This window comes from Panthera leo, chromosome B1, assembly GCF_018350215.1.
Source record: "Panthera leo isolate Ple1 chromosome B1, P.leo_Ple1_pat1.1, whole genome shotgun sequence".
NCBI classification, from domain to species: Eukaryota; Metazoa; Chordata; class Mammalia; order Carnivora; family Felidae; genus Panthera; species Panthera leo.
In genome coordinates, this window is record NC_056682.1 from 172,645,346 (window position 1) to 172,664,375 (window position 19,030).

The 19,030-nt window shown below is 40.8% G+C and overlaps 1 protein-coding gene across 3 annotated transcripts in view; it reads right to left on the bottom strand.

The window, feature by feature from the left end:
* Positions 1 to 427: 427 nt before the first annotated feature.
* KLF3 (Kruppel like factor 3) overlaps positions 428 to 19,030 on the bottom strand; it is a 34,984-nt gene continuing 16,381 nt past the window's right edge. For all 3 annotated transcript variants that reach the window (XM_042936626.1, XM_042936628.1, XM_042936627.1), the window contains 4 exons: positions 12,456 to 12,942; positions 11,625 to 11,775; positions 6,481 to 6,641; positions 428 to 4,431 (listed from right to left, as the gene is read on the bottom strand). In XM_042936626.1, the coding sequence (XP_042792560.1) occupies positions 4,250 to 4,431; positions 6,481 to 6,641; positions 11,625 to 11,775; positions 12,456 to 12,942 (981 nt within the window). In that variant the 3' untranslated portion in view covers positions 428 to 4,249. The remainder of the gene's footprint in view (positions 4,432 to 6,480; positions 6,642 to 11,624; positions 11,776 to 12,455; positions 12,943 to 19,030) is intronic.

Consider the following 19,030-nt stretch of genomic DNA (forward strand, 5'->3'; position numbering starts at 1 on the left):
TGTTACTGTCTTGCCCCCCAAGCTGTGAATCCTGATCTCGTACTTAAAAATGTAAAGTATTATACGTTGTATCTTTTAATACAAGGCACTGAAAACCCTTGTTGGACAAAGGTGGGTGTCATAGACAAAAAAATATTCCAAGAATGCAGCAAGTTTGTGGATTCGTGGTGGGTTGTCTACCAGTTTATGGTTTGAAGATTCCCTGTTGCAGAAGACTTTCCTACCAGAAAACCAGGGACAAACCTTCAGAGCTAAGTTCACTCATTCAGTTCATCTTCCCATTAGATTGATTTTTCTTTCCCTGCATCAACAATTGCCTATCAAAGAACGATTCACTTTGAACTTTCTAAGTGATGTCTCTTACATGTCACATTGCTAAGTTTTGCTCTTAGGGGTCACTGTATGTATAGTAATCACATGATCTCACTTAATATTCTGATGGTTTTATTAACAAGTATATAATACATATATTGCATACTGTATATAGTATATGAGGACTGTACAGTACAAATTTATGTTCACAGTTTGACATGACAAAATGTCATTACTGAATTCCCATCGGACTACAGAGTAGAAACAGAGAAGGTACATTAAACATTCACATCTTTAGTAAGAAAGATTACCAAAATGTTTCAGTATTTGCAAGTATACTAACGCATGCTAAAAACCTTTACCCATTCAGTCTTATTAGCTTATAAAATATATTACACTTTATTAAAAATTTCTGCATAGTTTATACAAGTATTAAAGTACTGTAAATGTAATAATCCTGCTATAGTTGCAGGTATGGTTTAAGAGATGCTAAGCAGAAAGATTACTTTGACCCTCTAACACTAAGTACATAACAGCAAAAAAAAAAAAAAAAAAAAAGTGCTAGTATTTGTAAAACGTAATATTATTGTAGCCCTCGTTTAATGCATGTAAAATGGCTTTGTAAATGTATTATTTAAGTGAATTTGCGATCATTTAGAAACTGTTAACCTTGACCAAGAAGAGAATAAAGACAACTCTGAGCAACTTCATGTATAACAGCAATTCCTTCAAGATGACTGTATATTTTCAAACCAAATTATTTTAAAATCTTAGATCTTTGAGATTGTCTTTAAAACAATCTAATCAGGAATGACGTGCAGATATACAGTATCAGCAATAAAGTCTTTCAAATTCCACATTAGTGCAACACTGATAGTGCAGATGGGTGTTTAATAAAATATACATTTACATCTACAGTTCCCTACAAATCTGTTCCAAGGCTCTTGAAACTTCCACGTATTTAGCACTTCCTTAGTTGAACACAGCTATGCTAACACATTCTCCATACCAGGTGATTTAGAATGTTAATGCCCATTTATGGTGTAGATTCACATTTTAGAACTCTAAAATATGATGGATTCAGCCTTAAACTCTCTGACTTCCCCAAGACGACACTTGGACAATAATCAAAAGAAACTCTAACAGAATTTATACAACACTAACTTCATGTTTACAGATCATTCGCATCAATTTAAAATATTGCAATTAAAACCACCTTTGATAGTAACATGGCACATCATTAAGACCACATGTTGAAGGGCATCTTATCCTGTATTTGAGGTCTTCCACAATAACAGCTAAAAATGTCTAAGAGACTAAATTTCTCAACTATCATAGTAAATACAAATATATATATAAAAAAAGAAAAATTTGGTTAAGAGCCAATTGGTAACTAAAGTATGCAGACCAGCATGGGAACAGAGAATGGCTTCTCTGGGTTGCCTTTTCTTTCAGAGTTAAAATGGATCTGTTAATGAACTGTTACCACAATCTAAGCAAGCTGAATAGTCACGTAATAGTCTTTGCAGGGTCTTGCTCTTTTGAACAAAATTTAAATATGCCATAACAAACACATCAAATTTCATGAGAACCTACGAAGCTTTCTATTAACTGGACTCTCACACTCAAAGCTAATTATTCAAAGATGATCGACTCTACCCTTTCTTGCCTTTTTTTCCCCTACCTTCTATATGGGTTGGAACACATAATCTCGTTATCTCCATCAAACAAAAAAGTTCCTTGCATTCCAACTTGATTCTTCAGTGTGTTGTACAAGAATCACTTCTAGAAACAAACACTTTGGCATGAATGTGACAAAGCATTTACAGTACAGACAATACCTACTTTCCCAAGAGCCATTTTTATCTTTCAATTCATGTCATAGTTGCAGCAACACGAACAAAAAAAAAAAAAAGCCCAATTAGGATGTTTTAATATTCTAAACAAATTCTGCAGTGCTTACAAAAAAAAAAAAAAAGAGAGAATCACAACCAAGTGCCAAGAAGGTAACAAATTACTTTGTGTCTCTCCACATTTCCTTTCAGCTGGTTCAGAGGGCTGATGAGTGGGATCTCTTAGGTGCACAGTCCCTACAACTAACTTTTATTAACATAGCGCCGTCAAAGTAAGCTCCCCACGTGATTTGCAGGCCTCCAGAATCACTCATTCACTGATGTTTTAAAAACAGTTGAACAATGTATTCCTCCCAGTTAAGGTTGTGTTGGATCCTGAGTCGCGCCTGGGCTGAATCTTCAGGATTCCATTCTCTCTTCTCTTCCATCCTTTATCGAGGGGTGAAGGCGCATTTCGTTGTATGCACCCACATTTGACCACCGTCGCCCACTTTCTTCAAATTGAGGACCAATGACATTTCTATGCATGAATTATTTTTATTGGCATTTAGACTATGGTGCTCAAAAGCCAGCTTTTGAAAACAAAAACAAAAACAAAAAACTTCCCCCAAATAATGGCGCTATTTATCTTTAACATAAACACGAGTCATTTTCAGCTTCTTCTGACGGGATACTTGACAATGATTGATTTCCAGCTCCTTAACAGTAAATGCTTGGGAATTTTTGAGCTATTAATACGCGAATCCCTGAACTGTGGTTTTCTTTATTTTTCAGAAATCTGTCCCCCGAATGAAGGTATGTGTGCTTCACAACTAGTTATATTTACAAATAGTGTCACTCGGGTCTTAAATTGAATGAATCTACTACAGCGTTAGCAGATCCTTATTTATGATATGTATCACAAACACAAATGACGGCCACCTTGGCACCTTACAGTTCACACAGAAGAGCTTCTGTATAAAAGCTGTATGATTCATTTGATATGGGAATACAGTTACTGCTCAATGTTTTCCCTGTTTGCAAAAAACCCTGTGAGTAGGTTGGGTAAAAGAAAGGCCATCATCCATACTCTTACCTGAAAGATTTTTCTTACCATTACTGGGCAAATATTTTTGTGTCCCTACTATCAAATGCTTGATGATCCACGTTAAGGACATCAGAGGAATGGAGACAGGTGCACAGACAACCCCATCAGTATCTGGCTCTGCTTCTGCACAGCCAAACACAGACGGCCGCTCTGGGAGAGCACTGCACAGCTAACCACACGATGAAACCTCACTGAACGAAAAGCCCCAGCCCAGGAGGAATGGCCGGCTTCCTCCTTTGCCCCCACTGCTTCTCCCCTGACGAATGCCCCTTCGTTCAGGCTCTGTGCCATCCAAGTATAGCATCCAGCCTTTAACTGGCAGACATCACCGACCTAAATCAGCAACTCTGGCTCACCTCCAGGGGTGGAGAGGCCTCCTTACTAGCTGCAGGCACAAAGGAGTATAAGGGACTTAATTTAGATGAAGTGATAAATCCAAGTTGACAAGCAGGATTTGTGAAGGACAATGGACCAGTTGACCGTCCTACCTGAAATCTTGCTGCACTTCTAGTTAATCTGAGGAAAGGGTCCACCCTTCTTGCTGGCGAGCACAAAATACGATCACAGGGCACAGAGGTATGAACGTCCCTGGCAAGGACTAGCAGGCTGGATACTGTATTTCTAATACATTTACTTTGACATTCTTTTGAGAAATACACGGAGGAACCGACAATTGGTTATTTTAAGTTTACATGTTCCCTTGTTCTCATTACATTAAACGTATCTGTAAGAAGGGTTTGCTTAGCATCCCCGGAAAAAAAAAAAAAAAAAAAAAAGTGTTCACATTCTTTAGGTCTGACCCGTGGTAAGGAGAGGAGGATTAGAGAATATCTACTACTGACCATATGGAAGCTTGAATGATATAAATTCAGAGATTCAGGCCAGCTGAATCAAAATTAAAACGTACATGTAAAAAATGAGTTAGATAATGGGAAGGAGGACAGAGAGAGAGAGCCGGGAGAACGGGGAGCCACGATGAGGCAGGGGACGGAGGCATTCAAACTAGCATGTGGCGTTTCCTATGTAGGGCAAGGTGGTCAGAACGGGAGAAGCTTCGGTCACAGTCTGGGCACTGGAAAGGTTTGATTCCAGTGTGTTTTCGGAAATGTCTTGTTAGTTCATCAGACCGAGCAAACTTCCATGTGCATCCTTCCCAAGTACATTTGTAGGGTTTTTCTCCTGCAAAAAGGAAAAATGAAAACAGCTTATTTTTTCTGAGGGCAAAAGGCTATTAATTAGTAAAAATAGTGAAGCTAAGATTTTTGAGCTAAAATTCTTGGCAAATAGTATCTCCAAGGTAAGTTCATCTAAAAAAAAAAAAAAAGTGGGCAGCGGAGAAGGATGGGATTTTAAGACTTCTTAAAGCATAAAGCCATTGAAATCCATTCTGAGGAGCTAGCAAATAATTTTGGTTTTGCCCTCAAAGGTAGGGATGAGTACCTTAGGAAACAGCTGGTGATCTGTATTTGTTTATCTCCAAGTCTTAAAGCTACTGAGGTGCTTAGTTATATGCGGTGCTAGCATTTGTGGGATTTTTCTTACTATTTCAACAGTTTCCTAAAAATGAGAAGCCTCTATCAACCAAAAAATCTGGCAGCGATTTCAACATCTTCTCTTTTGTTTCATCGACTGCAATTATGCCTAAGTATAATGCTCTAATTCAGACATACTAAAAACACAGTAATTCCTTCCTGCCCTGTCAGAAGCCCGGTTTCTCCAGCCCTGTCCTGTGGGATAATGGTAACAGGCAGCTGAGGAACAGGAGACCCTTGGGCGAAATCTTAGGGAGAGCCAGTATGAAGGCTCTTATAAATGAAAAGTATTGTTCGTGGCAATCTTACATGTTAATGGGCAAATGGGCATCACAAATTAATTCCCATTTACTATCACTTGTTCTCTAGACATTTTAAGGATTGACATCCCTTGGTATTTCAATGAGATATTCAGAACTGTATTGTCTGCTTTGCTTCACTGAATATAAACGCTGAGGTATGTTTCCTGCATCTAAATTCTTACTCAAATATCCAATGTCTTTTTAATATTAGGTTGGAAATTTGTAATGTCTACCTGTAGGGTCCCATTAATGCCCTGGGGATGCTTTTACTAGTTTTCTTGGCATTGCTGATTGGATGTTTCTCTGAACACAAGGCTATCGCCCTCAGTTCCCTCTGTAATTATACCACGACAAAGCCCAAGAACTCAGTGGTACACAAGCCGACTTCCCCTCTGCTTTCTCTCTCCCGGGGAGTCACTGAAAACTTTACTTCCACACCGCCACCACTTTCCTTCTCTTTTCTCTTCCAAATCCCAAATTCTCCCTTTTTGTAAACATTCCCAATACAAATGACTCACAGAAGGCTCAAAAACAAACAAACAAACTACATGCTGAGTTAAGGAAACGTACACGGGGGACCACTGCTGTTATACTAGAATTTCACACTGAAGGGTTTGAGGTTAGGTCAGATGAGGCCTATTATAAACATTAAGGACCAATACTGACTGCAATTAATCAGGCGGTGTAAATCGTTTGTGTATGGGTTCCTTAAGATGTTTTGCTTACAAAATGTTCAAGAGCAAAAGCAACAGTTTTATGTTTTCTTCACCCATATGATGAGTTTTTGTAAGATCCGGCTGCATGGTCGATAGTCAATACTGGACAGAATAAAAAAGACCCTAGAACAAATACGCAGGCAACAGCACAGAAGTTCCCTCAGTTTTAGGAAGACACAAATCACCCAAATATCTTTACTTTTCTTTCTTTCAACAAGTCTTCCATTTGAATTCCATTTCTGTAAACTGCTACCTTTGTTTGTTCTGCATAAAAAACTGGGTTTTGCCATTGTGAATCCGATGATGGGCAACACTGATTAAATGATGGCCCATATGAAGGCCACATCCTTGGTGAGACAGGCCCATGGTTAAGAGTCCTTTTCTCTCTGCTCCAGCAGCCTTTCCATCCCTCTCTCTGTCCCTTAAACGCAGAGTACAGAACTCCACTGTTACAGAATTAACCTTTAATCTACTGTAACTTATTACAAAAATAAACCCTTCATCACAAGGCTCATTTTTCACGATGAGCAGAGACATCTGTAGACGACTCTGCTAACTTTCAAGACGCCTGGAACAATTTCAGTATAATAACCTCTGAGAGCTAGAACGTTTGTTCTTGACGTTCCATTTTAGTATTTCTTAAGAAGCAAGATGGAGTGAGTCTTATATTCCCGATACCTGTGTGTGTTCTTCTGTGCGCTTTCAAGTGGGAGCTTTTAGTATACACCTTGTTGCATCCGTCATAGTCACACCTGTGTATCCTCCGCTTCCTCTGGGTGTCCGGAGATTCCACAGGTAAAGGTCTCTTCCCCGGTTGCACTATGACTGAAGGGTGATTCCTATGAAAGCCAATGTTAAACGTAAAACATTGAGTGAAAGGCTCTTCCTTTTCTTCCGTCTACCAAAGGCATTAACGACACTAGGCAAAAACAAACAAACAAAAAAACCCAACGAAATAAATGAAAGGAAATTAGCGGATCAACCCAAGAAGCACTGCTATATTCATTCAACAAACATTGAGTGAGCACCTACCATGAGCCAGGCACTGTGCTTGGCACCCGGACACAAAGATGAATAAAAACAGGGTTCCTGCCCTCGAGGAGCTCACACTCTAGGGGGAGACAGACATGTAGATAAGTAATGACAGTAAGAAGGGTTAGGTGCTATGCTAGAGGGAGATGGAGGAGCTAGGAGAGTCTCTTTCCCTCAGTAAAAAGTTGCCTATTTATAGTAGCTTGTGGCACTAAGCGATGCTCAGCACTGCGAATGTCTTTTCGCAGGCTGTCCTGATTTTCATCACTGTCCTTTAGGGAAAAATGAAAAAGGTCGAATTCCCAAATCTCAGGCAACGCCTACTGTATCTACATTTTATCCTTTACCTAACTGGCATTTCGCTTCTCTCAAAGATGACCAATTCACATTTGAGTTTCAAATTCTGGCCCTTCAAAAAAAAAAAAAAAAAAAAAACAGAAAAAGAAAATAATAATGATAATAACAGCACTGCTGTTTTCGCCACCTCAAACCTTTACTGGTACTGTTATTCCTGCTTGAGGGAGAATTTGGGTGCAGCGCTAGCAGTCAGGCAAGGAAGTGTCTCAGTCCCGACAATGGCTCCCAAGTGCAGCCCTGGGCTCTCACGGGACCTGGCGTCTCCCTGCCTTCCTGCGGCCGCTCACCCAGACCCACTCCTGCGTCGGCTCACCTTTCCAGGGTGGGTTTGAAATCAAATCATGTCCAACACCATTGCTCTAAACTTTCTCTTTTTCTCAAGGAATCTGGTGGAGAGAAGAGGCAGATGGGGAAGAGCTGGGGAAAGTCTGTAAAGCTTTCTCAGGCTTCCTCTGCTGATTAATGTCAGTAATTAAAAAATTCTAATCTATTCATTTGCCTTCCTAACGACTAATTACTTGATACATTACAAGCTGATGGAACTGGCCTCCAACAGTAATGAAAGACTCGTCTTATAAATTTGAATCCATAGTTCTTAAAATGTTCCAAATAACCCATGAATTTTCTGTACAAGCGTGGACGAGGAGAGAGGGAATCTGATGAGCGTAAATGCTCAAGCTTCTGAGATTCAAAAAGGATGATAAAATTTTGCCATAAAAATCAAAAGGGAGCTCCTGAAATGAAACTTGCTTTTATCTTGGTAAAAATCTGAATACATGTTCCTTATCAGTAACTTTTCCAGGCATGCTAAGAAGTAAGTGGAAAAAGAATAAAAGGGGCATTGATTTTAAGTGATTTTACTTATTCCTCACATCTATTAGTAGCAAAGAAAACTGTCAGTTTTGAGTATCACTTTACCTTCCTACCTTGATGTTTAGTGGGAGCAATACAGAAGGATAAAATAGCCAAGTTCAGATACATGGAAAAGTGAACATGAACTAGTGGGGGAGGGCAGGGGACAAGGACTTCAATTATATAGATGTACAAACAGAGAAAATAGAGAAGTGACAGGTCTATGGACACGTTGCGTTTATAAAGCTAAATTATTAATTTAAAATCCTTCAATAAAAAGAAGAGTTGTCAGTTTATTTTATTTCTAACTTTCAACCTTAATGCCGTTGATTGAAACGTTTCGTCTTCATTAAGAAAACTTCAGGAAATAAAATGCTGGGGGAAAAAGCTGAATGGTTGGTTAATTTGTATCTCCTATGCCTCTGGGATACTGAGGGAGTATCCCAGGTGACTTTGGAAGTCTCTCCCAATTATTAGATTTTATGGGTTGGGAATGTGTCTAACAGTTTCTGTGCACTGGTTTTGTCTGCCTTTTCCAGCTCATTTTGCATACAAAGGTACATTACAAGGCTGTGTGCTCCAACATCAAATCCCAGCTCTGTCACTGCGAGTCCCTGTGACCCCGGGCAAGGTATTCTCCCTGTGCCTCTCTGTAGAATGGGGACGATGATAATAACGTGATCCTAGAAAGTTGTGGGTAATGTATACAACACTCTGCAGGATAACGTCTGTTCCAGATGTAAATCTACTAAATATTATGGTTAATTACTGTTACTATTTTGAGGTTCAGAAACCCAATTGCAAACTTTGCCCCTACGGCTGTTGAATCTCGTGAAGAGTTCTTTTGGGATGTCCCAACACCAAAAAGTGAAATCTCTGCTCAAGCCGACATCTACCTTGAAAGGTGGCATCATTCACGCCCCATTTCTAAAGAGCCAGATACTGGTGCAGGCAGGGGCTGGAGGGCAGGGTCTATAGAACTCACTCTTTCTGTACTCCCCACTTTTAAAGACGCTGTTTGGGATCATTACAACCAAGAAATAAGAACAGCTATTACGTATCAGATACCTGGTCATTGTTTTGAGTTAAGCCGACCCCCTCTTAAGTTTGCTAGAAGTCACACACAATTACATGGGGGAAATCTGACCCTCAAGCTCTTCACTCTAAATACACTTCACATATGTAAAGATACAAAAAAAAAAAAAAAAAAAAAAAAAAAAAGGAAGCTGATAGCCATTTGAGTGCCTTTAAAAATAATTCTAAAGCTGTAACTCTATGTCCAAGCAAATGGGTTTCCAAACCGCACTTTGTATTCCACCTTTGGCAAGGAAGGGTTTCAGAAGGCAAATATTATCGGGCCTGCCTCATTGCAATGGGACTAGGCACTTGGTTTCAATCGATTCTTTCCTGGCTAGCTGGTTTCCTATGTGGGCTGCTACTGGGCACACTCCAAGACATTACTTAATCACATCTGTGAGAGAACTGCTTAAAGACTACACGTCCCAGTTGTGGCTAATCTGTTGAATTTCTTGAGGAGCAAAATGCATTCTTGGGTCAGCATTAACATAAGCATATTACTCATTAATCATTAAAAGCCACTGAGCTTGAGATCGTCAAAAGAATCTTAACTTAAAATGAGAAAGAAAAAATATTTTCTTTCAGTAGCAGAATATAGCCTTCAAGTATTTTTCTTCTGTAATGTTTTACAATGTAATTCATAATAACCTCGACTTTGGAATAACCCTTCTTCAGTCAATGGATTCCTCTCTCTTGGGCACGTGGCTTTATTTAGTTTTACAGCATCTTTTTCATCACCTGTGCAGGAACAATGACACGTGCAAGTCATGTTGCCAGTTAACTTGCCAGAGACACCTGGCATCATAAAAAAAAAAAAAAAAAGGAGGTAACTCAGTCTAGAAGATGTGTCTATTTTGGCTAGTCCTTCTGTGTTCCCTTTCACCTGAGAGCAGGAGTGGGATGCACTGGTTAGATATGGACAACGTGGCAGGAAGAGCAGTCATCTGGTGACAGGAGGTCAAACCCAGGCCCCCCTGCTGTTCACAGTATGATTATAAGGCGAGTTATCTCATGTCTTGGCTCATCAGTTCTCCATTTGCTCTGACTCCCACATGCTTGTTATGGGGGAAATGAAATAACTCCTTTGAAAACATCTGGGAAAGTTTCATGGGGGGCGGGGGCATTATGCAATTGTGAAAGGTAATAATGTACAAGTCCATCAGACACACTCTCTCCCTGCTGATGTGGCTGGTCATAGGATTCCATTCTCTTCTTTGCCTACCAGGGAGTAAAGGCCAACTACCTCCTCCCCCCAAATAACTACGATTTGGTACAATGGGCAATTAACGTGACCTACTACAAAGGCACCTACTTGGGTTGACTGTGGATAGAACTAGAATATGTTTTAAGTTCCAGAAAATAGCTGTTCGAAAGCCAGAGAATTCACATTCTGTTGCAGAATTAACTGTGTAAGGGAGAGGGGAAAAGATGACGTAGAAAGGTGGGCAGAACATTGTTTCAAGTTGGAAAAAAGTGATATGGGAGAAAGAAGATGGAAGGGTCCCGGAGGAAACAATAACTGTTGCCTTTGTACTAGGAAGCTGGTCATTAAATCCAACCTTGAAAGAGCCATAACACAAGACAATTACAAGAAAAATAATTATAATCAATAATGCAAATAAAGAGGAAACAAGGCAAGATTAAGTGACAAGCCCAAGGTCATACATATGGTGGAGAGCAGAGCTGGGATCCAAGATGTCCAATCCGAAGGCCACCTTCTTAGCTACTACAAACACAGCCTCCAGTGTAATCACTGGTAGAAGGCAAGGATATCTATTGTTGCAAATCCCATCAATGATGCTATTTAACTTGTGTATGACGCCACCACATTAGAGCGAGTTAGACCTAACACAAACTACAGTTCAGTGCTTGGATGTAGACTGATACAGAAACCTTCCTACTGGACGGCAGTTCTGAAGCAGACTGAACATTCCAAGGGCAGATGTGATTTTCAAACACCAGAGATAGTGGGTGGGTTACTCCAATGCTTAACTTCTCTGAGCTACATGGGCAACTTCCTGTTGCCACCACTATTCCCAGGCCTTTTTTGGAGTGACTCCTTTGGGCTTGTGATGCCCCTTCGTAGAAACAGTATTAGAAGTGACAATTGGAAGGACGATGTATGTCCTGTAAAGTTTTCATGATCCAACCTTAAGTAGACTATCTGGAATACCAAATTCAATCCATATGGGGATTAAGATTATGGGAAACCTATGTACAGTCTGGAAGGATTTAAAAAAAAAAGAATAAAAATGATTTACATGACAAGGTGGCAAAATCACGAGTGACCGATTTACTGCAAACTTGACGTAAATGTTATAAGACAGTCCATATAGTGGGACACATTGTCTTTGGAGATTTTCCCGTTTTCCCAGTGGCTGCCCCCTACTGTGAGGTGTCCCTGGCAATCCACACCACACCCTGAGTTGGAAGCCTGCACTTCCATTCCAGGTCCCAAGATGCACGCTGCTACGCCAATGTCGGGTAGACCTGAACATACTTACTCTTGCAACAGTGCTTGCGGGGGGGACACTGAGTTCATTAAAGGGGGTGACATTTCTTCAGGATAATAATCTGTCCTCTGTGGTTCAATCCCAGGTTCTATTTTAATTTTTTTCTGTAATATAGGCTTCTCATAGGATTCAATTACAGGTACTAAAAAATAAAAATAGAAAAGTCACTCCATGTACAATTTACCAATTTCAGCTTTTAAAAGTTTAGTGCACAGCTTCTACCTACAACGCTGATGTGTGGAGTATCTGTTTGCCTTTAGCAAAATTATGGCAGAAACAAATCTGCGGGGTGTGTTTCCCCTGACAACCACTCTGGCAGCAAGTGGCATGCATATAGGAAGCTGGACTTTGAGCACATCAGCCCCCAAATGGTTCTTCCTTAGGAATTTGCGTTATCACCTTTTAACCCCATAGTCTTCTGCCTCCAAACAGCCAGTAAACGAGGCGGCTTTTAGTAACCTTTAGTTATCACCATGAACAAAGGCATTTATTAAATTAATGTCTTTTTTGGTTGGCATTCAATGAAGCAAAATATAAAGTCGGGATCTTTAGTATCTCAAAGTTGACAATTACGCGGTAAAAGTAACCATTTCATGGCATTCATTAAACAGCCTGATTCTTGGGAGCTCTTCCAGTATCAACACTTGCCCCCCCTCCCCCAACAAAAGGAAACGCCTCAGGCGGGCAGGCTCTAAGGGGAATGGCTCCTTGAAGAGTACAGGGGTGCTGTCGCTGCCTCCTCTGTGGCCCCGCGGAGCCAGCCGGTGGGCGCAGACCCCGATGCTAGGCGGGAGCCGCAGAGCTGTCCCCAGTGGCGGTTACCTTGCATGCTGCTATTTGAGTTTTCCATCTCCTCCGACAAAGAGACCATGAGCGGCTGCTGGAGGTGGCTGGTGTACATGAAGGGGACCGGCTGCACCACGACGGGCTGGATGACGGGCAGGATCCCGGGGCTGCGGATGCCGTGCCGGGACAGGGCGGCGGCCATCACCGGGGGCATGGACAGCGGCACGCCGAAGGGCTGCACGCCCGGGGGAGGCGGCGAGTACTTCTTCATCGGTGGGCTGGAAGAAGGCATGCTCAGGCCAGGCGAGGCTCTCCGGTGCGAGGGCTGGAACTTCAGTGAGGAAGGAGAATTCCCCGCAGAGGGCGGCGAACTCCGCTTGTTCACGGTCAGGTCCACTGGCTCCATCTGCATCCCGTGAGACAGGGCCTCCGGGGTCTGGAAGAACTTATCAGGTAATGGCGTGGAGTAGATGACTCCGTACTTGTTGGGCTTCATTGACTCCATGTAATTAGATGGGTATGACTATTGGGAAGGAGAAACAGAAACGTACAAGCAGTGACACAGGTGCATTCGCCTGAAACATGAACTAAGACAAAAATGTGCAAGAAGGTGCTCTCAGTTACATGGACCTCCAAAAGCGGTTTACATTTAGATACCGACCCTTGAAAACGCTAGGAGGGGGCTGGTCTAGTAAACTTTAAGGTTAATGGGATAACGGTGAAAAACCTCATCACATTTAATTCTAAGATGTTTCCCATGTCAAATGTTAATGTTGAGGTTGACACCCGGCAAAATTCTGAAACAGGTTATAAACAGAAGACTCGTGGGCCTTTATCGGGAGAAGTTCCGTGTTGGGGTTCACCAACAACCAGCCAAGCCAATGAACCTCGTTGCTTTGCTGATGGGGCTTCTGGGTCGGCAGGAAATGCTCTCCATCCTTCACCTCAGCAGGGCATTTACAGTCTCACGACACACTTGTGTATAATATGGAGAAACAGCTGCACAGTAGTACCTTTGGGGGCGGGGGGCTTTAGCTGGTGACCGACCATGACTAGAGTGACCACAGTCCTGGTTTTCCCGGGATGGTCTGTGGTCTGGTTTTAGCAGTAATAGCCCTACATCCCAGGAGACACTGCAGTCCCAGGCAGTCATCCTCCCCACCTATATTTTGAAGGTCACCCACCACAGCGTAATCATATCCATGGCCCCAACGCATTCAATGGTCTTATTCCAACAGTTTGAATGAAGCTGAAGGTGACTTGATTTCCAAATTTGTGCGTGACACAGAACTATAAGAAACAGCTAATATGACACAAACAAGGTCCCGTGATGCTTGAAGTGACTTTGACTTGCACACAAACCAAGGCCCAGTGTCTGCACTTCTATACCTTCCTACCACCTCATCAAAAGAGGATGATCAATGGTCTGTTTCCTCCAAAAAACTAAGGTCTGTCTTACAACTGACCTAATTTATCTTTAAATACCTTTCTCTCTTATGGATTCAGAATAATGGAATATTACCAACTTTAAATATGAATCAATCTTAATCATTGCATACTATGGGTGTGGTCCTTGGCCAGGGAATTCACTAGAGTTACTTTAAAAAAAAATGTTTTTTAAAGTTTATCTATTGATATTTTGAGAGAGAGAGAGAGAGAGAGAGAGCACCAGCTGGGGAGGGACAGAGAGAGAGAGGATCCCAAGCAGGCTCCCCACCATCAGTGCAGAGCCTGACACAGAGCTCAGTCTCATGAACCATGAGATCACTGCCTGAGCTGAGATCAAGAGTCAGACACTTAAGCGACCGAACCACCCAGGCACCCCTACTAGAATTACTTCTATTCCTTAACTAAACTTGAAAAAAAGTCTTTGTTGTCGGATGCTTTTTAAACTCAATATAAGCTATTTCCTTTACTCGTGGGTATTTTAGGGAAGCTGAAATTTTTAGTGATAACATGTCAAGTCCATCTGCAGAAAACTACTTGTATTTGAATATTGTATAGTGAAAGTGATCAGCAACATGCTATGCCTCTCTTCCAGCTCTAAAAGCCTATGCATTCCAGATTCTGAGGCAGTACCAGCTCATGATGCAACCAAGAAAACCCACCAATGGAGCTTAAATGCATGATAAATTTCTGGGCTACCCCAGTCCCCCAGTGGCCACTATTGTGAGTTATAAATAATTGTGGGTCAGCAGTGGTGTTTTTTTTTGTTTTTTTTTTTTTTTAACTGGGATTACTACCGAGATCACATCCTTTCCTTTCTGGGACTCCACAAGTGAAATCTCCACCTGGCTATGCATCAGAATCCCCAGAGCTGCTTCTAAAACTCCCTTCTCCTGGGCAGCATGGGACCTGGCAGTATTTATCTTTATCTGCTTTTGAAGTCAGTTTCTCATCGTTAAGATTATGTGTTTTGTTCTTCTGTCCCTTCTTTATCCCTGCCAACGCAATCTCTATAATCTCGTAGAGCAGTGATTCTTGCAGTATGGTGCACGTCTCTCTGGGGGTACCGAAGATACTTCGAGAATACACAAAAAATACACAGTGCTTTAAAATGGTTACGTGTTTATTTAAATGAGCAAGAAAAAAAACTTTTTTTTACAGTAGCGATATAAACTTCCTTTTCAGAAAAAGTTTATTACGTTAAAAAAGCAATTCTACAAAAAAGAGGGCAAGAAAAATTACTAAATATTAAAAGTGCAGGTGCCACGAGGATATGGCAAAACTTGTCAAGGTGACATTGAACACCCGTATCCTAGGAGGTCGTGAGGTTAAAATTAAAATTGGATTCAATGAGATAAGGAGCTTAACACACACTGTGGTGCTCGAAGTCCCTTCTCTTTCTAGACAAGGAGTTGCACTATAATGCATCTGAACTTCCCAATCAGGGCTTCTCAAACTTTACTGTGCACGAAGTCACCAGACGATCTTGTTAAAATGCAGATTCTGAATTTCTGGGGAGTGGCCCTAGGTGCATAGACCCCTTTTGAACAGCACGGCTGTAAATGATAAAGAGATACAGAATAAAACCACTAATTTCTAGTATGAAAATCTGGTAAATCATTCAAATACAATTTAAAAGGGGAAAGAATTTTCACTGATAATACTGCTTAAAAACAAGGATGTGGAAGGATATACAATCAGGAAATGCAAAATATGTAAGTGGTTGTCCTTAAACATTTATTTATTTTTGAGACAGAGAGAGACAGAGCATGAATGGGGGAGGGTCACAGAGAGAGGGAGACACAGAATCTGAAACAGGCTCCAGGCTCTGAGCTGTCAGCACAGAGCCCGACGCGGGGCTCGAACTCACGGACTGTGAGATCATGACCTGAGCTGAAGTCAGATGCTTAACCGACCAAGCCACCCAGGCACCCCTAAGTGGTTGTCTTTAAAGACAGCTTTGAGTTAGGTATCAAGAATCAAAAGGGGAAAGGATCAAAAGGGTTCTTTAGAACCAGGCACACATAAGTCCACCAAAGGTGAGAGACCCAAACATGCAGCCATAATAATATTAAATACATTTACATTTACATTTAAATATTAAAATAAAGAACGTTAAGAGGCACAGATTCACTAACAGAAAAAAAAGAAAAGAAAAGAAAACAAATTCTAGTATGTACAATAAGGGTTTGAAGACATAATTAAATACAGGGGGAAACGATTTCTTCTGTTTCTCAAGGTTAACATGCCTTCTATAAATCTCAAAAGGGCAAAAGTTCTGGTACTAGAAACAAAAATTTAGGAAGTGGAAAGCATTTTCCCAATTGTTTCTACTCACCAAAATGTAGCTGCTCCCATATTTTCAGCCCTATTCTTCAAAGACCTCCCTATGACCTAGATTTTAATGCCAAGTTATTGGCAGTTAAATAGAAAGCAAAATGAGGACACACTTTTATTGCTGTCATTGCTGGGTTTTTTCTAACTGTGAGGTGAGTTTAAGGAAAGTAGGAATTTAGAACCTGGGAGATTTGCAAATTTAATAATATTCTCAGGTTTCTCAAGCCATAAAAAAAAAAGAGAAAGCCATACATAAAGCCCAGTTTTAGAAACATTATGCACATTTCTGCTGAGTATGCTCTCCAGTGAATGCCCCCCCACTCCGTCCCCCATTCCGATGTGATGGGCGGTGTTTGCAAGGCTATGGGGCCAAAAGGATGGGGGTACACATTTGGATACACAACAGAGTACACAATTAACTCTCTCCAGTCTGACCGCCTTGTAAAAGGGTTAAGAAATGTGGTTTCTCAAACCATCTCACTAGAAAATTCCTTAGCAATGTTCATCAGAACCTTCTATAGGACGTGTGTGCTTTACTTATTTGGGTGGAGCACACAAGCAGCTACAATCAGCCTGCAGCAATCTGGTTCTCCACAGCCTAAGGACCCATCTTGCTGCGGGTGTGTGCCTTAACTGAGTACACCCTGGTAATAGTTGCTTCTGCTCTGTTCCAGACCTTTCCAGGCTTCTAACAAAGCAGTGCAAATAAGTGCCGCACTAGCACCAAATCCAAACAGGAGGCAAGTGCTGATGAAGTAGAAAAGGCTCCTCTGGCCACTGATGGACACCCAATGCCCCGGTGCAGACCTGCTCACCCAAGGATGCCTGATATGCTGGAGCAGAGCAGCCTGCAGACCAGACTCTGGCAAGGGTCTCTAGGACCTTCTGGCCCTCACTAGGGGTGGCCGTGGGTTGTACTTTCTGAGTTGTAACTGACATTCATGTGTTCAAGCCGCACACCACATGTAATTTATTTGAGGATCGCTTCCTCTCATTAGAATGAGAGATGAGGGTCTGGCATGGGTGCTCACCAAACACTTGATGAATGAATGAAGTGAATTAATGCACCCTCTGAGCAAGTTTTTACTACTGTCAAGACTAAGGAAAGTATCAGTTCTTTTGATTCTCCAAAATAATGATATTAATTGTGACGGGGATAAAGGCACAGGGTTTGGATGATTTTTCAAAGCTATCACTGTACTTAAGTGAGAATTTCAGTCATTTCTTGTTTTATGGGGAATGGTTTTGGTGAGTTTTCCATCCCAAGACAGTTTAAGTGGATGGGGTGACTGCACGAAACATGGATGGCGTCTCTATTTCACTGCTCATTAATATGAAAAAAAAAGAGTGAATATCCGTGACAGGGCAATGGCAAGTCAAAGGAATCTTCATACCAAGGGTGGGGTTCCCAGTGCAAGAAGGCGTGGTGCGTGTATAAACAGACACTCTGGAAACAGCAAATGTCATACCCTTCTACGCAAACAAAAGTAGAAAGCTCTCTTTCTACCAGGCTCAGAAAAGTCATGTGTTTCTGTTGGAACAGAACAGAGGCGCTACTGATTTTAAGTACTTCTCAACCTGGAAGGAGTCTGTTAGAGGGACAATTTTCATTACAAGAAAAAAAACCAAAAAACAAACAAACAAAAACAAAACACTTTCTTTCTTCAAAACTAATCTTCCTATAGGGATAAAATATGAAAATACTTTTTAAAACTTTGTCTTCTTTCTCACTCCTGAATTAAATTAATTTTCAACCTTCTTTTAAAGTGTACTCAAATGCTTTCAAGAAAGCAATTTCTTTTACATGTGCATTCTATATTCACATGCTACCTTGTATTCTATACGTGATCATCTCCAATTTTACAAATTAAAAAGAAAAGAGGCTCCAGGAGCTGCTGGTGGTTTGCCAACATTGCATTGACAGTAAGTAGCAGAATACAGCACAGGGTGGGTTTCTACTCTGTTCCCCATTCTTGCAAATTTTAATAGGGCAATCCAAAAACTTAGTGTTTGCCTCCAAGCACAAGGTTTATTAGCAGAGGACGGCATTGAAGGCTTCTATTTCACTAAGAGAGAAATGACACTTCCTTACTTTCTCTAAACTGTAGCAAAATGCCAAATAGGTAAACAGCCTTCAGGTCAAAGGTGGAATAAAAAAAAAAAAAAAAAAAAAAAAAAAGAATAAAGGAATAATAAATTAGGTTTAGCACACTCCACCTACAGAGGCAGGAGAGATAAAATTTGAAGATTCCAGAGTGGAAACAAAAGCTTTTTATTTAACTTTGTTAACTAAAATAATAACAACATCCCACTCCCCAAATGTTTCCACTAACTGAGGTTTTGCTGAAGCAGGAAGAAGAAATTTCATTGTAAGGACTGACACTAACTTTTGGTGAAATGATCTCATTAAATTCTCTAAGTGCTAGCTGAAAGTTGAAAACTAGAGACCATTAATTGCAAATTTCCTTCTACATATTTTAACTTCATATATTTATATAAGTTACAGCATTATAACTGTTACTTCAAATTCATTTTATTTCCTTTTTTTTCAGTCAAGTGCATTTCCTTACACTTAATTATATCACACCAACTTAGCAATGTGGATCTTCATTTGAGCTTTAAATTGGCTCTTGAGCCCTATTTTCATGCCTGATTAAAAGCATGGGAAGTATACTGAATATTAAATGCATCAAAGATGGTTCTGCATCATTTATAAAATTAATCATCTTCTCCAGTACTAAAAACCTATTCATATTTCAAGGATATAATTAATAGGGAAATTTTACACCTCAATTTTCCTCCAATGTGATCATGCAATAGTTTGGTGT